Consider the following 13922-nt stretch of genomic DNA (forward strand, 5'->3'; position numbering starts at 1 on the left):
TCCCAGGCTCAACCAACAGAGCGCAGAGCGTCTTTGAAGTTTGAGTAATCGATCCCAGCAACATCGATATTTTCAAACACTCCCTATTCTTAAACGCTCGGGTAATGTAAATAAAATACGTTTATCAGTTTACATGATATGTATGCATACAGATGTAATGGTAATATATTTAAAACTTGCATGAAAAATCAACTTTTAATTCTCAGTGGCACCCCAATAAATTGTTACATATAATCAATAGATGATTGGCTTTAGGATTTCAAACAAAGATAATGTAAGTATATTATTTAGGAATATTTGAATGCTGATCTCAGTCGGTTTTAGGTGAGTTATTTGTCGGGGAACAGGCAGCATTGAACACATGATTGGGGGTGTATTTTCTACACAGGTTCCTGGGCTGCTGTGCGGCTTTTATTCAAAAATCACCATTCCGGAGAGCAACCTGATCCGATCAGTACACGGGCATTTCACAACGAGGGCCACCGGTTGTACAGATGCTGGTAAGTACCACACATATTTTTCTCTGTAAAACAAATGTAAAACGAGGTTTTAGAGATGCACAAAGGCCTATCCGGCTCCCGACAGGGATGAGGAGGACAAAGCTGGACGTCTGCTACAACATCAGCTCATAAGCTGGATGTCAGCATGGTGCAGTCTCGATGCTTCAAATCAAGGTCGCTGTAAATTGCAGCAGCAGGGTGATTTTGCTCCCAGATGGGGAAACAAGTAGTGTTTACGGAGGGAGTCAGACCCATCACTGCGGGCTATGTGCGCAGGAAAAATATATTTCTGTTTATCTTGTCGATATCTATCCGGACGGAAATGAGGCGTCCACTTGTAGGGAAACCAGAGCAACCACAACAACCACTCCTGCAGCTGCGGCAAAAGTTCAGCGTAATAGGTTCATAAAATACCATCACAAGTAAGCCAAGGGCAGGGCAAAATACGTGAAATGTGCTTCTGAAAAAGACTGCTCCTCCACTCGGCTAATTATGCGTCTTATTGTTTTTAATTAGCAGTTCAGCACCTTGGAGAGGTCATGATCGGTCCGCGTATTATTGGAGGTGATCTGTGGGGATTAGTTTTTTTCCTCTCATAATACCATAATCTCAGTCGCATTATAAACACCGGAAGATTCGGATTTATTGTGTTCATAGCTTAAACCCTCAGTCATCCCTAAATGGTTGCGCCCAAAACAGCTCAAACGAACTGTTTTTCCACATTAGCCACTAGCTGAGATGTTCAGATGAGGGTGTTGACTTGTTTGGACTGGGCGTGTACCACAGGCTACCAATACTGTCAACGTGATATTCAGAATACAAATAATAGTGAAAAAACTTCATTTTTATAACCAGGCCGAGAAGACACGTTCAGTTTCAGTGTTTATCATATTATTATTATTATTATTATTATTATTATTATTATACAAAATATGGATTTTTTCACTGTATTAGTCCGTCAAAATTTAAAAAATTCAAAACTAACGGCATTATTTTCCTTAAAAATGGATCTTTTTGGGTGTTATGAATGAATGTTAGCCAATTAACCAGTAATTTTGTTGATGATTAAGTTATGTTGGGTCTATTTTTTGCCAGGAAATTTTGATGTACATATCATATTTGCCCTAAGTACTAGGTGAGGACTGTAAAATAGATTTTTCAAAATACAAAAAGCTTCATATGACATTATAAGCCTACTAAAAGAGAAAACAATGCCGTCAATCCAACAATTGTATTTTGGATGTACTTTTCTTCTCCTAAGCTTTTGATCTCTTAAAAAGGTCATAATAGAGAACAAGCAAAATGCAATTTATTTCTTATAAACATTGTTTGCATTCTTATTCATTATATGTTTATTTACAGAACAGAGGATGTGATGCTGTCTTGGTCCAGCAAACAGATCCTTTAAGAGATGCCTTTCAGTGCAAGTCAAGAATGTTGTCTCTCACCACATGATATAGTAGTTTCACTTTTACAGTTTATATACAGTATTAAGAAATTCTAAAAAAAAAAAAAAAGATAAGGATGATTTAAGCATCAGAAAACGTCAAATGCAGCTGGTCTTTGCCAATTTTGACTGTTGTTCTGTTGTGCAAGTCATCAAAGATAAAACAAATTAGATCTAGTTTTGAAAGTCAGAGCATTGGTGGTCATTATCTTAAAAGACTTTTGACACTGTTAGTCACAATGTTCCTCTTTGAAAATTTAATTTCTTTTGTAATGCACTTACATGGATGAAGGCATACTTGCACTCATAAAATATGTGCACTAAGATAAATTATGCATGCTTTTCTTTTACTGATTGTACTTTTGGTGTTCCTCAGAGATCAGTCTTTGAACCAATATTATTTAGCTAGTCTATTAATGACGTACCCCTGATTTGCTAAGAGGCCCATATCCAGATGAAAGCAAAGTTCAGTTGCCACGATCTTGGCACTGTTCTCTGTTGAAACAAGCTTTGGTGGCAGAAGTGTTGTCCTGTCCAGCCTGTGGCTTCCCCCTGTCATTCCTCTACCTCTCATCCCTGTTTCTTTTTACTGTCCTCCTCTATAAATAAAGGCATAAAACACACAAAAATAAATATTTAATTTTGAAACTTTGATGAGTATAGCAAGGCCTGTTTTGATACCACGGGTACAAAAAGAAGTCCTAGGCCAGCATTATTAGGTAATTTCTTGGTTTCCATTATCAGGAATTGCAGGCAAATCTCTGCCAAACGACTAAATTACACAAAAAACCAAGGCAATATCCATTGTCTTTGTGTAATTAAAACAGTGTACAAAAGCCCTGCAATATTTGTTGATTGTACTTTTGGTGTTCCACAGGGATCAATCCTTGAACCATTATCATTTATTTTGTATATTAATGATGTACCCCAGATTTGCGCAGAGGCCCATATCCATTTTTATTCCTTACCTTGTATTATGAAACCCAGTCATGTGCATAAGTTTTAGTCATATATACTGCTAATGATTCATTATGTGCCTGACACACATGTGTCACTTGGCAGCCAAGGTCAAGCTTGATGGCATCTCTTTTGTCCAGGCCTTTTCTGGTAACATGCCCAGTTTTTGGGCCTTGGGACATTCACAGCATGACCAGGGGCTCGTGGCAACCCTACTACCAATCCGGACAGTACCCTAGGCTGTGCTTATTCGCCACATCCACTTCTCACTCTAAACTAAAGGTGCCGACTTTGTTATTTTTTTCAACAGATTACTGCCCCGTGGTCCTGGTGGTACGCAAAGACATCCAGAGCATAACTGGGGTTGTGTCAATCCTCCGTCCCCCCTGATGGTGCCCTCAGGCAGTTTTCTTTGCCAAAGCTACACCTTACTGCAGCCTCAGTTTTTGGCCCAAACCTTCCTAAAACTTATGCACAGTACTGTAGATGCAGTTTTTTCAGTTTTGGAAAGTTTTGCTTCCAGGCATTGGCATTATTTCAAATCATGTGGAATCCGAAAACTCTCAATGTTTTGAAAATTTTGACAAACTTAGTTATGATAATATTTTATGTGCTATTTATTTCAACTCCTCTCAACAGTACCGCCACCTTTCATACAAAAAATAAGCAGCCCAAAGTAGTTTATCAAAGAACAGATGGACAGGAACAGATATTGATAGGAATAGATATAATGCTAAAGGATTAAAGCAAGAATAAAGTAAATACGTACTGTATATATAATCTAAGAAATATGAATAAAACAAATTCAAACCAGCAAAACGTTTATTTAGACAAATTAAATACCAGTGATATAAGAAATGTAAAAACAATGATAAAACTGTTAAAAGACTGTAAATTACTCTAAATTTAAAGGAACACTATAAAGATTGGTTTTAAAAAAAAGTTATTTATCCTTATACTAGGTAAAAAGTTCTGGCCACAAAAGGAAAGCATTATGTGTTTGTAAAGGGTAAAAATGTGCACAGATATGAATGAAAAATGTGCATGGAGCATTCTGCAAACATCTCCTGGATCTAATTGATTTAATTTTGGTCATCTATTAATATCCACAGGGTTGAGGGCAGTGGGCTTACAGGGCCAGTTATGGCTCATGGAAACAGGCCAGGAATCATCTCCAAAATACTGGCCCCCAGCCCTCTGTCGTGCCCTGGTCCAGGACTCATTAAACAGAGCCAAGAGGAGCGGCGCAGTCTGGTGAGGGAGGCATCCGAACAACCACCGAGCACCTTGAAGGATGATAACAATGAGCAGCTGACTCCTCCTGTCCCTGAGAGCCAGTATTACATGAGCTGTGACCCCAGTCCTGAGGACATGGAGGACACCTGCTCGGAGTACGACAACGTGGGCTCCGACGTGGAGCAGGATTATGACGAGGTGCTGCATTTGAACAGAGAGGGTGTGGTGGACATGAGGTATTACAAACAGTACCCTCCTGAAGGTGGTAGCTTTATAAAACATGCTTTAGGTGAGGATGTCAATGAGAACAGCAGTGATCAGTACATGCAAAGGCCTCGGCATGTCACAGAGGTATGTGAGGGATCACAAGCAGATACTAAAGCTCATAAGACAGGCCATCGCTTTAGGTCACATTGTGCTCCTGCTGCTGGGGATGAAGCAGCTAGAGAGGTGGGGAAAGGGCAGGAGAACAGGTTCTTCTTCAGTGATGGAGATGAGATAGAGGAGGTGCTGGATGGAGCCAAGTTTATTGAGGATTTAGAGGAGCCTGATGAGAGCGTTCAAAGGCAGACTGTAGTTTGTCAGGACAATGAGAATGAAAGAATCAGAAAGGGAGCACAGGAAAGGGGAAAAGAGGATGACACTCAAGTTGTGATAAACCAAACTATCCCAGGAGCTGCTAAGAAGTGTGAGCCGCCTCATGGGGGTGCAAAGGAGAAAGAAAGGCAGGGGAAAGGCCGGGGGAGGAGGGCAGCAGGAGAGGACGGGGAGCATGCTGTCTCTGGGATCAAAGGCTGCTCCACAAATAGCACTGACCAGCGTCCAAAGACTTCCTCAAAGGACTGTAAAAAATTCGCTGTACGCTCTAAAACTAGATCCACTTCCAGTAGGCAGCATCCCCCTGCACCTCCTCGCCAGGCCAGCGCCCAGTCACCTACAGACACCCAGAAGGCCCCGTCGCGTAGAGACCCCCCTCCAGTTCCCAGACCCTGTCCCGCTCCTCCATCTATCAGCCGGGAGAGCGACACCAGGGTTATCAAACCATCACTCGCTCCTCTTCACACACCAGAGCAACAGAGGGAGACTCCTGAGGAGAAACAGAGACGACCAGAGAAACTCCAGCAGGTAACAAATAAGGCGGGTCTTTGTCACGTCTCATCCCCTGTGGCGTGTTTTTGTCCAGGTTTCTGCACACTCAACTAGCCCCACAGTCAATTTAGAGTGATTTTGAATATAGATAGTCTTTTTCACCTCCTCCCCATGGGGTTATCATCTTCACAAGACTACAAGAAACCTTTAAAACCTTGCCTAAAGCTTCTGTGAGGAGCTCTCAGGTTGTGTTGAGTTTGGCACACCTTGTGAAAAAGTAGCACCTTTCATCTCTGAGCTGATTTTGTTTTTTGTACGTAGTGTTTTTTTTACATAATACATCTCATCCTGTTGCATTTTAATAGTTAGAGGTATAATGTGCAACTTTCAGAGTAGATGTCAAGTAGATGTCACACTTAAGTACTAGTCTCTCTGACGAGAACAAACTTTTCTTTGACCATACCTTCTCTGACCCTCAGTGCACAACCTTCTCTCCTCCTCTTATTTCTTTAAAGTAAAGAACAAAAGAAAGTCTTTTTATTTGCTACATTTCCTGGAGTTGTACTCTGTTGTGTCTCTACATACAGCGTCCCTGAGTTGGTGAGGCTGTCCCACTTCCTTCACGTTGAGCCAAGGCTATCAGTTAGCTAGAGAGAAAAAAAAAACAATAAACAAAATACAGAAACATGAATTAGCCTTTATTAGTATAGAATTTGCTAGATATAATGACATTTAGGCTTTTTCAGGAACACTCCCTCTGGGAATTTCCTAGACAAACTCTATTTTGATGCTATGCAATTTATTCTTATTCTGTCTGTACATTCAAATGATATCATATTATAATTGATGCACTTTAATTGATTAATGTTGAGTGAAAAAATTATGAAGTTTTGGATGCACTTTTAATAACTAAACCAGTCGATACAATACATTATATTGAGTTTCTCAAATTATGTAATGTATCAAGTGAATATAATTCAAGTTGAGCCAACATTTTCTGGGGGTCCAACTTAAATAGTTGGCCTAAATACTTTAGTTGGGCCAATTTAAAAAAGGCCAACTCACCTTTTTTTAAATTAAGTTTTTTATGACTTGTATTTTTATATTTTATAGTTACCAAATCAGTCATAAACAAGTACAAAAAAACATCTTATTCTGTTACAAAAACAGCTTCTCACCCCCCACACACAAACCAAGAGGGGTCAGCGTACCTTTGTGTGGCTAAAAATATATACAGAGATTAAGTTTCAAAAGTAAAAACATGATATGTTCTTTCGTCTCCTACCAAATCCATCAACCCACTGCTCATCCATTTTATTTTCACTCTGGCCTACATTTTTTGAGTAAGTATTAAGTTGGGACCCTTAATTTAAAGAGCTACAAAACTTGTTTCACTATTTTACTTTGGGCCCCCCTATTTTTTTATCTTTTATTTTGAAATAAAATACCTTTGGGTAGATCAAACATTACCACTTGAATTTAATCACAGAAAGCCACTTTTTAAATGAGTAAAAAAGGGGGAAAAAGGGAAAAGAGAAGAGCAAAAATGTTTGAAAACCCTAGGTGCAGCTAAGTTTTGACTTGTCCACTGAGCTCTCTGTGAGGTTTTTTTTTAAGTGAAATCAGATATTAAGGAGCAGAGGTGGACTTATCTTACATCCGTGTGGCTGCAGAGAGATGTTGCAGTGGCTTAACCAAAGTGTGCTGAACAATAAAGCATGCCAGTAATAGCAAGCAAAAAAACGTTGCTCTAATTATGGATCTTAATCAATCTTGATTAACGCTGACAACCCTAATTTTAAAAGCATCACTCACTGAGAGCGGATGAAAAAAAGTGTTGGTTTTCATAAGCTCATAGTCAATCACACCTACTCTGCAGAAGAGATTCCAGACACCAAAAAATACAAAATAAAAATGATTTGTCTATATTCTCCTTGTCACTTTTGCTTTTTTAGGTCATAAAGCAAAGGTGACAGTCATTTTAGTTATTTCATAACAAGAAACTAACTCCTCCAGGTAACTGCAAGCATTAAAGCAGATGTTTTTCTACCACAGATTGAGAAGCCAGTGACTGCTGCTGCTGTTATACCTGAGGAGGTGCAGGAGCCGCCACAGAGGCCTCAGTGTCCTGAGCTCGCCCCTGCAGAGGAGAGCAACACAGCCCAGGTGAAAGCTCATTCATCATCCATCATCAAACATGATGCGTTCAGACTTTGTCCTACTTTGGCACTTTTTGCTGCTTCTCTTCATCTTTAAGCTGGAGTTTTTTTTATAATTTACCACAAATTAAGAGAACCTTTTTAAGACTGTGCATGGGCTAAATGACTACATGTCAAACAAAGTAGGACAACTACAACGGTCTTTTCCTTTTAAGTCTTTGATAAGAGGATATGCTTTTAAAAGTCCTTCTTGTATATGATTTTATTCATTTTCTTATCGTTGATTCTATTCAGGCATTATTTCAGACTATTAATCTTGGATATTTTAGTAAACAACTGAATTATGTAGCTCCTCTGTCACTCTTTTATTCAGACACACTACTGCAAAACTCAAATTTAAGCACGTTTTTGTGTTTCTTCTAGAATAAAAAATCATATTGCGCTTATTTCAAGACTTACAATCTATCAGAGGAGGTTTTTTTTTTAAGTTATTATAAGCAGTGCAGGATATATTTTTGGGTTTTTGCATCTGAAAATAAAAAAATTGTCTGGACTTGTCAGGTCAGCGTATCTTTTAACGTGCAATGTTATCTTTTTGAAATTAGATGATTTGCTGTGCTTTCACCAATATCATTACTTAGATTTGAGTTTTTGCGGTGTGTTTAATGTAGTCCCTCTTTTTTGGTGTCTTTATATTTTATCCCTTCACTGTTGTGAAATTTGTTGTTGAGCATTTATGTTTTGCAGAGCCCCTTGTCACGCTGGTATAACCACTATAGTTATTATTATTATTGTAAAATATAATCTTTGACAGCTTGCTTTGAATGTTTCTTTGAGTGCTATGACCACAAAATGTTTCTTTTTCAAGCTTTAAGCCAAACTAACCAACATGTTCACTTATTTCTAACAAGACACAGGAAGCTGCTGCTTTCCCCAGCTTTGAGGATGGTAATTACTCTTAAGTAATATTCTAATACTTCATTGTTTGTTTGATTTGTTTGAGCACATTATAACTCTTTCATCATTGTTAAGTCCCAGGTCCCTGTGAGCCAGAGGATCTTATCGATGGGATCATCTTTGCTGCAAACTACCTTGGCTGCACTCAGGTGTTGTCAGATAAAAACCCGTCCAAGTCTGTCCGTATGTCGCAGGCCCATGAAGCTGTCAGTCGTATCAAGGTAATCAGCATGACACATTAAAATCAAGCCAGAAACGTTACTGTTCACTTTGTTCTGGTTAAAAATGTAGGGACAGCTTTCAGAAAATTTGGCACAAGGTTGGCCCTGTGCTTGGGAGAAACTGAGCAGAATTTTGTAGTGATTAGGATCAGGGATTTATGCAAAAAGACGGTTTCCTTTGAGCTTCAGCTTTCAAATTAACTGAGATACAGAGTTGATTCTTTATCCAAAGGGTGCTATAGCAGCTTCAAGGATGAAATCAATGTCAGTGTGTTTAATAGAAAGGTGCTTTATCCATAAATATCTGTTTCCCCTCTCTCAGCTATGATGCAAAATCACTTCTGACCACATGGTGGAGCTGTTGTATGGCACAACTAACTAGCCCATGTTTGTGTTCTGATTATGAGCTGAGACAGGATTTTCCTCCAGGATACAGGTCTCATTTTTCACAACTATTTATAAGGCATTCATTGAAATACCTGGAAATTCAAAATTCAAACCCTAGAATATTATTGGTCAACATCCCAAAATTTTTTTTACTTTTTCACTTATATATTTATTTTATTATTATAAAGTGTATGCATCTTAAAATGTTAATTATAGAAAAATAAATACACACCACGCCAAATGAGTTTTAACTTACACGTTAGAAGATTATTTAAATGCTAAATATTTATTCACATAATATTTGAAAGAGGATTCAAAATGCTGCTTTTTGATGAAACTTAGGACATGTAAGACTAAGAGTTACCTGGGGTTCAGAGATATCAGGGTTCATGAGGTTGCCTTTAGATTCTGACCTCTTTTGGAGGCAAGACATGACCGGCTTCAGGATACTGTTTAAGTCATGGTGGCACCAATAGTTTTATCTTATAATTCCAATAGGAGAACTATAAAAATATAACATATATTGAATTGCTAAGTAAATCTTAGCAATGATTAGGCTCACAATGAAAAATAAAACAGATTTATGACATTTAAGTAGAATATAACTGTTTGACTTTAGTAAAACTGACTAAAATCACAAATATTTCACTATTATACCAGTCTATTTTTCTTATAATTCCAACAGAAAACCTAAGAAAAAAACAAATATTTAATGTCTAAATTGATTTAAGCAGAAATAAGGCCCACAGAAAGAATGATATAAACTACAAAACAGCTTTAAGGTTATAAAACGGACCAAACATCACACCTATTTTACTATTTTCATCTTGAAAATTTCTATGAATTGGCAAGATTTACCAACTTTGTGTTGTTTTTTACAATCCTGTGGCAACATCTTACTGCACTACAGAGCACTGTTATCATACATTTAATAAGTTATTTTCCAAGAAAATACCCTAAGTATGGTTTGATAGATGAATTGGCCAAATGTTTTATAGGCACCATTTTACACCCCTAAATGGAGGTAAGATCAAATGTGGTTCCTCTAAAATTTCAGCAATTGCTAGAAATTCTTCACAGAAAACAACTATCATGGCATTTTGCCCTACTATTGACCTTTCTAATGTGAGAGTTTCATCAACTTAGCATTGTGATTTTAGGGTCATCTGTTTGGGACCAAGAGAGACGTAAAACTGCATTTTGCATGTTCTGAAGGAAACAGGAAGGTTGAGATGCTCTGGGTCACTGCTGATTGGTCAGATGCTGTGATGTCATCTTATGTGACATTGACCAATCTCCAATGATTGGCTGGTTCTACTGTATCATAGAGAAGTGTTTCTCAAATGGTGTGTCAAAGTACACTGGTGTGCCTTGAGGTGCACAATGAAATTCGTAAAACCATACACTATTACTACAACTATACAACAGCTGGAGTTACTGTAAAATGTTTTTTAAAGGGCTACTTTGTATGTATGTGGATATGGATATGGTGTGCCTTGAGATTTTGGCACGATCTCAGCTGTGCCTTGCGCAAAAAGAAAATGTGAAACTGTAGTAGAGTTGGGGGAAGACCACAAAGGAAGTTGACCATATATGATTTGTTACCCCAGCTTTTGATTATAGTACATGAATATAAACTGTCACATTAAAACTACTTATTCTTTATTTAAAGAGCCAGGATGAAGACTCTCAGATGATGACTGAAGTAGACCTGTTTATCTCCACAAAAGCTGTCAAAGTCCTGAATGCTGACACTCAGGTGAGAACTATTTTACTTGTACTAACCCCTGAGTTGAATCTGTTAGTTAATCAGGCATATTTAGCTGTGATTGATATTTTTCTCCAAATAGGAGACAATGATGGACAGCGCCCTGCGGACCATCTCCTACATCGCTGACATTGGCAGTATTGTGGTTCTGATGGCACGTAGGCGCATGTCTCAGGCCTCTTCAGAGGATTTCTCTGAATCTGCAGACTCTTCCAGTGATGGGAAGAATCAGTACAGGATGATCTGCTACGTCTTTGAGTCAGAGGATGTGAGTGTTAAAACATCATATACATTTTTAGTTTTCGGTTTATACTTCTTTTTAAAATGTGCAGATTTCCTTTTACTTCCTTGCTGGGAAAGCCTTTTCTACTGAGTGGTTTCCCTCAATTTCTCTCCTTCCCAAAGGCGCAGCTCATCGCACAGTCCATTGGTCAGGCCTTTAGCGTGGCCTACAGAGAGTTCCTGCGAGCCAATGGCATCAACCCGACCGACCTGAGCCAGAAACAATACAGTGACATCATCAACTCCCAGGAAATGTATCACGATGACCTGGTTCATTTCTCAAACTCAGACAACTGTAAAGAGGTGCGACAGATTTTATTCTTCTGTGGGTGAAGTTTGGATGATGAGTGATGGGTTTCATAAACATAAGAGGCTGCAGCAGAATCTCTGAAAATCTGAAATAAGCTTTTTTTTCCTGCAATTCAGTTGTATGTGGAGAAGCAGAAAGGAGAGATCCTCGGTGTGGTGATCGTGGAGTCTGGTTGGGGTTCCATTCTGCCCACTGTCATCCTGGCCAGTATGCTGAATAGTGGCCCTGCAGCTCGCTCTGGAAAACTCAGTGTTGGGGACCAGATTATGTCCATCAACGACACCAGCTTGGTGGGGCTGCCACTTGCCACCTGTCAGGGCATCATTAAGGTACAGAGCAAACTATATCACTGCTTCCAATACAGGATACATTTTACGGTTATTTAATCTTTTTTAGGGGGGCTTTTTAGAGGGTTGCCATTCTCTCTACTGTAAACTTTATAATTTTTTCTCATCCAGGGTCTGAAGAATCAGGTGAAGGTAAAGCTGAGTATCGTGAGCTGTCCTCCAGTCACCACCGTTCTCATCAAGAGACCTGATCTAAAGTTTCAGCTTGGCTTCAGTGTGCAGAATGGCATTGTGAGTAACACATAAAGAATACCTTAAGATTGAAGCTTAGGATGAATGGAGATGTCTGAAGAGTACTGTTGTTTTTAAAGAGTGAGGGCTGCTTTAAAGCTGCTTTTTCTCATCCTCAGATCTGCAGTCTGATGCGAGGGGGTATCGCCGAGCGAGGCGGTGTTCGTGTTGGACACAGAATCATTGAGATAAACGGTCAGAGTGTTGTTGCCATGGCACACGAGAAGATTGTTCAAACCCTGTCTGTCTCAGTGGGTGAGGTAAGAAGTCCCCTGGCCACAAGATGGCAAATTTACCTCACCACACAGATCACAACCATTCAAGCCTTTTAAAGATATATTACACCTACTTCCAGGCTCATATTTATGGATAGAGTACTATAGCGTTCAACATTTAATCACTTATTAATAAAATTAATTATATATGCTGATAAAAAGGAATGATTTTATTATCAAATCATTGTGGATATTTTATAAAATCCAACAAAAGAATTTCAGCAAATGAGGGATGATTGTGGAAAATTTTGAGCAATTTACTTATCTTCTTAGACTCAAATTGTAGTGAATGAGAAAAGTATCACAGATTGGCTTCATGCTTATTTACCTTCTTTCTTGCTAAGAGTAGGTAAGATCAGTATCACTCTCATGTCTGTAAATATGCCGCTGCTAGCAGCAGCTGGTTACCAAACCATGAAGACTAACACAAAATCTGTATACCAGCACCCCTGTAGATCATGAATTAACACATGATATCTTGATTTTTTTATTTTTTGCACTAAACTGAAGAGTAAAAGTAAGGAGTAATGAGTACTTGCCCATTGTTTCAACAAGTTTTTTTTTTTGTTACCCTAAATTAGGGCCAGGCTAGGAGTGAGGTAGCAAAACTGCTAAGCTAAGCTAGCTAAGCTAAGCTAAAGTAAGCGAAGCTAAGCTAAGTAGCTATCTGCTGTATTTTAAAAATTTGAAATGAGTTATACAAGATATAGCCGTCATTTTAATAGCCATAAAGTTGAGTGGAGTCAGCATTTCCAATTTGGCGATTGCCATCACCTCATCAGGCTGTGAGATTTCTGAGACTATACCCGTTCATGCAGTCTAAAGGGTCCAAAAATTTTATTAGATAAACATAAAAGCAACCTATTCGTCATCATGTATCTAAGGTCCTTTCTGTCTGGGTCAGGTGGTACAGAGGGATGTAAGGATTCAAGTGATGTGATAATGTCCCTGCCTCCTGGGTGACAGTATAATTCTCCTCTGCTGTTTCATGTCTGCTCCTCAGATCAACATGAAGACGATGCCCGCTGTAATGTTCAGGCTGCTGACGGGACAGGAGACGCCTATCTACATCTAAAAGACCCTGCATGGATTGGCCCGCTGTAGTTCTGCATGTCTGGCTGTGTGGAGGTGACGGACAGATGGCAGGTGGCTCAGTGGGAACAAGGAGAGTTTATTTTTCTATCATTTTATTTTTTCGGCCTCCTGTTGCAGTGCTGTAAAGAACATCCAGTTCTCATTTTCAGGTTTTCTCTTGAATTACATTGTCATAATGGCCTTACAATGTGAATACTCTGTCTGTAGTTCTGTGCGTGAGTGTCTGCTGTTGAAGAGAAGTAGCTTTAAGGTCATGATTATTTTCTTATGAAGAGATAAATTAGTACATTTATTTTTTATTTAGTCATTTTTATAATGTGTATGGGGTTAAAAAATGTACCTACTGTAAATACTTTGGATTACTCAAGGACTTGGTTGGAAAGGCCATATTACTCCTACAGTATATGCATGTTATTAAGAGGAAATACCGACCAGGGATTAATTATCAATCTGACATGATAATCTATCACAGTAAGTAGTAAAAGAAGCTAAAATATGCTGTAAAAAGCACTATGTGTATTATGGTGATGCTGAAGGCCAAAGACTCTCCTACTTTTCAAAGACATGCAGTATAGGGGATCCTTACCTTTACTGGGATGTACAGTACAAGAATGTATTAAAATATACATTACTGAATGAATGTAATGTTATACCACAGTAA

At 38.7% G+C, this 13922-nt stretch overlaps 1 protein-coding gene across 1 annotated transcript; it reads left to right on the top strand.

Annotated features, from left to right (window-relative positions):
* The first annotated feature begins 54 nt into the window (after window positions 1-54).
* Window positions 55-13917, top strand: apba2a (amyloid beta (A4) precursor protein-binding, family A, member 2a). The gene is made up of 13 exons (XM_041795990.1): window positions 55-101; window positions 389-500; window positions 4017-5265; window positions 7285-7395; window positions 8300-8336; window positions 8421-8566; window positions 10626-10712; window positions 10804-10989; window positions 11127-11306; window positions 11430-11642; window positions 11772-11891; window positions 12011-12151; window positions 13170-13917. The coding sequence occupies exons 3-13, from the start codon at window positions 4048-4050 to the stop codon at window positions 13239-13241; spliced, it is 2511 nt and encodes an 836-aa protein (XP_041651924.1). The 5' UTR covers window positions 55-101; window positions 389-500; window positions 4017-4047; the 3' UTR covers window positions 13242-13917.
* Window positions 13918-13922: the final 5 nt, after the last annotated feature.

This window comes from Cheilinus undulatus, linkage group 9 (assembly GCF_018320785.1).
Source record: "Cheilinus undulatus linkage group 9, ASM1832078v1, whole genome shotgun sequence".
NCBI classification, from domain to species: Eukaryota; Metazoa; Chordata; class Actinopteri; order Labriformes; family Labridae; genus Cheilinus; species Cheilinus undulatus.

Coding starts and splice junctions, on each gene's coding strand:
- apba2a (XM_041795990.1), top strand. CDS start 4,048: ATGGCTCATGGAAACAGGCCAGGAATCATCTCCAAAATACTGGCCCCC. Junction 11,892..12,010: donor TCAGTGTGCAGAATGGCATT/GTGAGTAACACA, acceptor TCTCATCCTCAG/ATCTGCAGTCTGATGCGAGG. Junction 12,152..13,169: donor TGTCTGTCTCAGTGGGTGAG/GTAAGAAGTCCC, acceptor TCTGCTCCTCAG/ATCAACATGAAGACGATGCC.